The sequence below is a fragment of the Nannochloropsis gaditana genome, assembly GCF_000240725.1.
Source record: "Nannochloropsis gaditana CCMP526 unplaced genomic scaffold scaffold1018, whole genome shotgun sequence".
NCBI classification, from domain to species: domain Eukaryota; class Eustigmatophyceae; order Eustigmatales; family Monodopsidaceae; genus Microchloropsis; species Microchloropsis gaditana.
In genome coordinates, this window is record NW_005802935.1 from 163 (window position 1) to 4,750 (window position 4,588).

The window sequence follows — 4,588 nt, forward strand, 5'->3', positions numbered from 1 at the left end:
GTGGCTTGTACAAGGTTTCTTGTCGCAGTTTCTCCGCCTCCCGCTCGGTCAGCTCGTCGCCCGACTCGACATCCTCCTCCTCCTCCTCCTCCTCCCCACCCACCGCGGCTTCTTGGTCCAGAAAACGGCTGCGACCGTCCCGACGACGGGATTTCTTACCAGCACGTCCTCGAGATGTCTCTGCTTCCCTCCTTTGCTTCCGCTTCCGCCCTCCTTTGCGTAGACGCGAATCCGCTTCACTGTCGTCGCTATCAGCGTCGCTTTCGTCGTCGTCGTCCTCCTCCTCCTCGTCCTGTCCGCCCCGTGCTTTGCCTCCCGACGCCTCCTCTGCCTCCTCCTCCTCCTCCTCGTCACTGTCCTCCTCCTCGGCATCGTCGTCGACGACATCCTTTTCCCTTCCTTCCCCATTCCCGACCTCGCCCGCCTCGTCCCCCTTGAGAGGCTCCGTCCTCTTTTTCTGAACCACCACCTCTTCATCCGACGATGAATCCGCCATGATCCTGTTTTAAAACTCAGTGTGAGTATTTATTTGAGGAGGGTGGGAACCGAGCGGGGTGGAACAAGCAGCCTCAAATTCGGCCTGGCACGGATGGTGATGGTAGAGAAGCGTGGAGTCCAGAAAACCGCTTCAGACAAAGCACCACTACATTTTGCAACAATACGCACAAGCACAGCCCATTCTATTTTTACCAGCGCAGCCCCTCTGACGGTTGAGGCGCACCAATTCGGAGTTATCCGCGTTGGTCTCAGGACGGGTCTTGGGGGCTACCCACATCCGGGCATGCTTTTGCAGCTAGTGGCAACACAAAGCTTTCAGGCCGCTTGACGTCTTGAGTCAACCATCCTTTTCTGTCTCCCTAACCTTGCACCCCCCCTCTTTACCATATATCATACAAATGCACAGATATGCTCCTCTTTCCATATACTTGAATGAGAGTTTGAGCCATGCAGCGTGCACACAACCCGCGGGGAGGTTGTTTTCTGGGCTCATAGCGTTGCAGAGCTCCTCAAAGCCACACTCCGGTATTATTTTTCTCCTGAGTAGGCGACCAAAAAATACGCGCCTTTGAAGAAGTGGGGAAAATATGATTCGCACATAGATGATCGTCGCAAGTGTGTAATGATGCATCTACACGCAAGAGTCTTGCGTTCTTTGATGTTGCCCTTTCTTTACGCTGTTCAGAAGCCTGGAGCCCTGATCATCATCACCCACAAAAAAAAACAAGGCCAAGAATAAACACATCATATGCCTTTCATTGATTGCTTTCGGTGGCAGCAGAATTGAGGGGCGAATCTAATTTTCCGCCCCCGCATTCTTGTTGAAAGTAGAATCACAGTCCCCCAGTTGAGATGTTTGGTAAACATCCAATCCGGAAATTTGACTCGTGGCATGCCATTTCGACCCTAATAGTAAAGGACCTGCGGCATTTCCATCTCATGCGCTCGCACGAAATCGTCCAGCTCAAGAAAAGTGCGCGGGCCTAGGGCAAAACGGCCGTGCTTGTCCCTCTGTAGACAGAAAAAGAAGACGGGTGTTTGAGCGACGTAAATCAGGGAGGCAGACGGGCGAAGGACATACCTGCAACCAAAACTCCGCACTCAAAAGGGAGAGCACCGATCTTTTCTCCTGTACGAGGGTTAAGTGGACGACTCTCCATTGAGCGTCGCGTTTTCCCGCATCCTCCCCTGTTAAAGAGTACACGCCTTCCCAACCCGGTGTGTTACAGAATGACATACCCGCACGGAGGCTGCCGTACCCCCAATCGGTACGCGGAGAGCTGTCAGTTCATCGTCCTCGACAAAATTCCCACCGCGCCCGCAAATGGCTTTGATTACCTCCTTGAAATAGGCCTTCTCCCTGTTTCGAAAGGTGGATGCAGGAGCTGAGGGCGAGGTTCTGTTTCTTTCCCACCCCGCTCCACCTACCAGTCCTTCATTTTTGACGCGTGCATTTTCGACACATCATCGCTCAGCTACAATTGCCAAGAATAAAGACAGGGTAAGGGGCAGTAGATGAGAGAATGAAGGGCATGTACCTCCCTCCTCCTCTCTCTCCTCTACCCACCACATTCACGACGGCGTAGGCCTCCGAGTCTTGATGAACCATTCCCCGGATCTGCAGATTACAATTCTGCAGTTCCTTATTGAGATTGGCCAGACAGGACTTAACATCTGAAGGTCCGGGAGAAGATCAATTTGAAGGGCGCTCTTTCAGTGAATATATAATTGCGAAGATGATCCCCAACGCAGAGCCTTTCACTCACCAAGCTGGTCTTGCACATTCAGTTCCTCAGAAATCATGGCAAGTGCATTTGCTGCTTGACTGTGCGTCATGACCTTGCGGCTCTACAAGATCGGTATAAGTGATGAGGACTCAGGTTTGCGGGGAAAGGGCCCAAAGACAAAAGCACCTCACCATAAGAAGCTGTAAGAACGCCTGTCGGGCCTCCACCGCAGAGGCGGCGGAGGCGGAAGTATTTCGAGCCATCTTCTCTCCAGCAATCAGGCAAACATCTGTGTCGCACCTGCAATTAGCGTGGCAAAACGTGGGGTCGACAGAAATGGTCAGGTTACGTCGCCGTGTCGCGTTCAAGTTGTTCTGCCTCGCCGAGTGCCAGGGCCGCCGGCATGCGACCGCGACATAGGGCCCGCCGCGCTCCTCTCAACTCACTCGCGGAGCTCTTTCTTCACCACACGACTAGGCTGAGGGCGTTCTGCTGTCACTCAGGTGTTTTCCCTAGCCTGGAGGGTGACATATAGTTCGAAGGGCGGGTCGGGACAGAAGGACGTCCGTGTTGCCAACGCGCAGGAGGCAGCTCTTATCCGGCAGTGCATGGCGTTGGCTTGTCAATGTCAAGGATCTGGCTGATTCCCAGGGCCTAAATCTCGCCGGATAGAGCCTCTTTAACCAAAAACATGAGTGCGCTTGCCGCGTTGCGGGCCGAGGGGCCATTTCCGCCCGACATCTTGCTGGAAATTAAAAATAGCCCGGGGAACAAGTAAGTCTGCCTCCATTTTTTTTGAACGCACTCCCTCAAAGGCCCTACGACAGTGTCTTGCCTTCTTTTGTTCTTCGGCAACCTAAATGTTCCTGCCTTCTGGCGGACAAGCTTGCATGGCATTCGTTTCTTCTTGCCTCCCCCTATGCTCCTAATGCGAGTCACGATGTGTGTAGACTACAGCATACTTCGGGAAAACATGTTAACGCTGTCCAACAGTTGCATACGTCAAAGCTTTTTTTCAATTAGTGTGAGGAGCGCCCTCATAGAATATCTGTGGATGTATGTCTTTCCCTACCTTCCAGCCAGTGCTGTGATTGCGGCTCCTTTGACACGGAATGGGCGAGCGTCACGTACGGCATCCTCATCTGCTTGCGCTGCTCCGGATTCCACCGTTCCCTGGGCGTGAGCGTAAGCTTTGTCCGCTCCCTGTCTCTGGACTCCTGGACCCCAAAGCAAGTCTTCGCCATGCGCCTGGGCTCGAACTTCCAGATGCAAGAGTTTTTTCGTCGGCAACGGATCTCCAACACGGACATCCGCGTCCGGTACCAGTCCAAAGCGGCGGGGGTGTATCGAAGCACCCTGGCCGAGGCTGTGGAGAAGGGCTGGGAGTCCGACTGGGAGCAACGCCGGGGTCGGAACGGCAAGCGCCCGGCTCGCCGCACCCGGCTGGCGTCGGCGACGCTGGCCTCCCCCCCTCGCCGGCACTCCGCCTCTGCCCTGGGAGCGGGGGCTAACCATTCGCGACGGCAGCCGCCCGCAAGTGGGAGGGGCAAGGGGCAGGAGCTGACGGAGAGGGGCACGGTCGTAGTGCGGGTGGAGGGGCGCTCCTCGATCGGCATCTCGGTCCAGAAGGACCTGGTCACAGGCAAGGCGCGCGTCTGCCGCGTGGCCCCCGGGGGTCCGGCTCATCAGGCGGATGTGCAGGCTGGCGACGACCTGGTGGGGGTTGGAGGGCGGCTCGTGGACGACTACGATGATTTGATGGCTTTGCTACCCAATATGGGCCGTCCCTTGCTCCTCGTTTTCCGCTGCCGTGGGCCCCGGAGGCGTCCGGCAGAGACGTCGGCGGTCGCGGCGCCCGAAGTCTTAGGCATAGAGGGTTCGAAAGATGCCTGCGTCGAGCCAGAGGCGTCCGCGGGGGACAGAGAGTCGGTAGTACGACGAGAGGGCAGTCCCCGCCGAGCCTCGATCCGCGGGTCTCTGCCTTTGCCGCTGCCCCGTCGGCGCCGAGCAGGCAGTGCAAGCGTGGTGGCGATGCGGGCGCCGGACAAAGAGTCTGCTGGGAGACGATCGAGCAGCAGCGAGGGCAGCAGCGAGTGCAGCAGCGGGAGCAGCAGCGGCAGTCTGGGAGAGGAGGAAGAGCCGGCTTTCTCCTTTATGGCTGGGGCAGGAGGGACTAAATGCGGCGACATCGTCCACGAGGAGGGCGGTCGGGGTCCGGAGGGGGGGAAAGCGCCAGTGGCGGGAGGCTCTAGCGAGGAGAGGCGGGGAGGGAATCGCTGTGTTGAGGGCAGGGGCCTGGCGTCGCGGGGGGGAGACTGCGAGGAGGCGGGCGTGACGGGCTCCGGAGGGAGGGAGGGAGGAAG

General features: G+C 57.2%; 2 protein-coding genes across 2 annotated transcripts; one reads left to right on the forward strand and one right to left on the reverse strand.

The window, feature by feature from the left end:
• Positions 1-1,241: 1,241 nt before the first annotated feature.
• NGA_0632402 (dna repair protein nse1) lies at positions 1,242-2,528 on the reverse strand. The gene is made up of 7 exons (XM_005852673.1): positions 2,417-2,528; positions 2,265-2,346; positions 2,066-2,172; positions 1,927-1,973; positions 1,738-1,858; positions 1,580-1,627; positions 1,242-1,509 (listed from the first exon to the last, which is right to left on the reverse strand). Exons 1-7 carry the CDS (start codon positions 2,486-2,488, stop codon positions 1,405-1,407), a joined length of 582 nt encoding a protein of 193 aa, XP_005852735.1. The 5' UTR covers positions 2,489-2,528; the 3' UTR covers positions 1,242-1,404.
• A 244-nt stretch (positions 2,529-2,772) lies between these two features.
• Positions 2,773-3,736, forward strand: NGA_0631820 (uncharacterized protein; the record flags this gene model as incomplete). The annotated part of the gene is given in 3 exon segments (XM_005852672.1): positions 2,773-2,999; positions 3,305-3,633; positions 3,648-3,736. 3 exon segments carry the CDS (start codon positions 2,917-2,919, stop codon positions 3,734-3,736), a joined length of 501 nt encoding a protein of 166 aa, XP_005852734.1. The 5' UTR covers positions 2,773-2,916.
• Between the last annotated feature and the right edge of the window lie 852 nt (positions 3,737-4,588).

Bases quoted from the DNA above. Each gene is read 5' to 3' on its own strand.
- NGA_0632402 (XM_005852673.1), bottom strand. From the start codon at position 2,488: ATGGCTCGAAATACTTCCGCCTCCGCCGCCTCTGCGGTGGAGGCCCGA. The intron at 1,859-1,926 runs GTAGGTGGAGCG...CTTTCGAAACAG, and splicing joins GCGTCAAAAATGAAGGACTG to GGAGAAGGCCTATTTCAAGG. The intron at 1,510-1,579 runs GTATGTCCTTCG...TTCTGTCTACAG, and splicing joins GTGCGGAGTTTTGGTTGCAG to AGGGACAAGCACGGCCGTTT.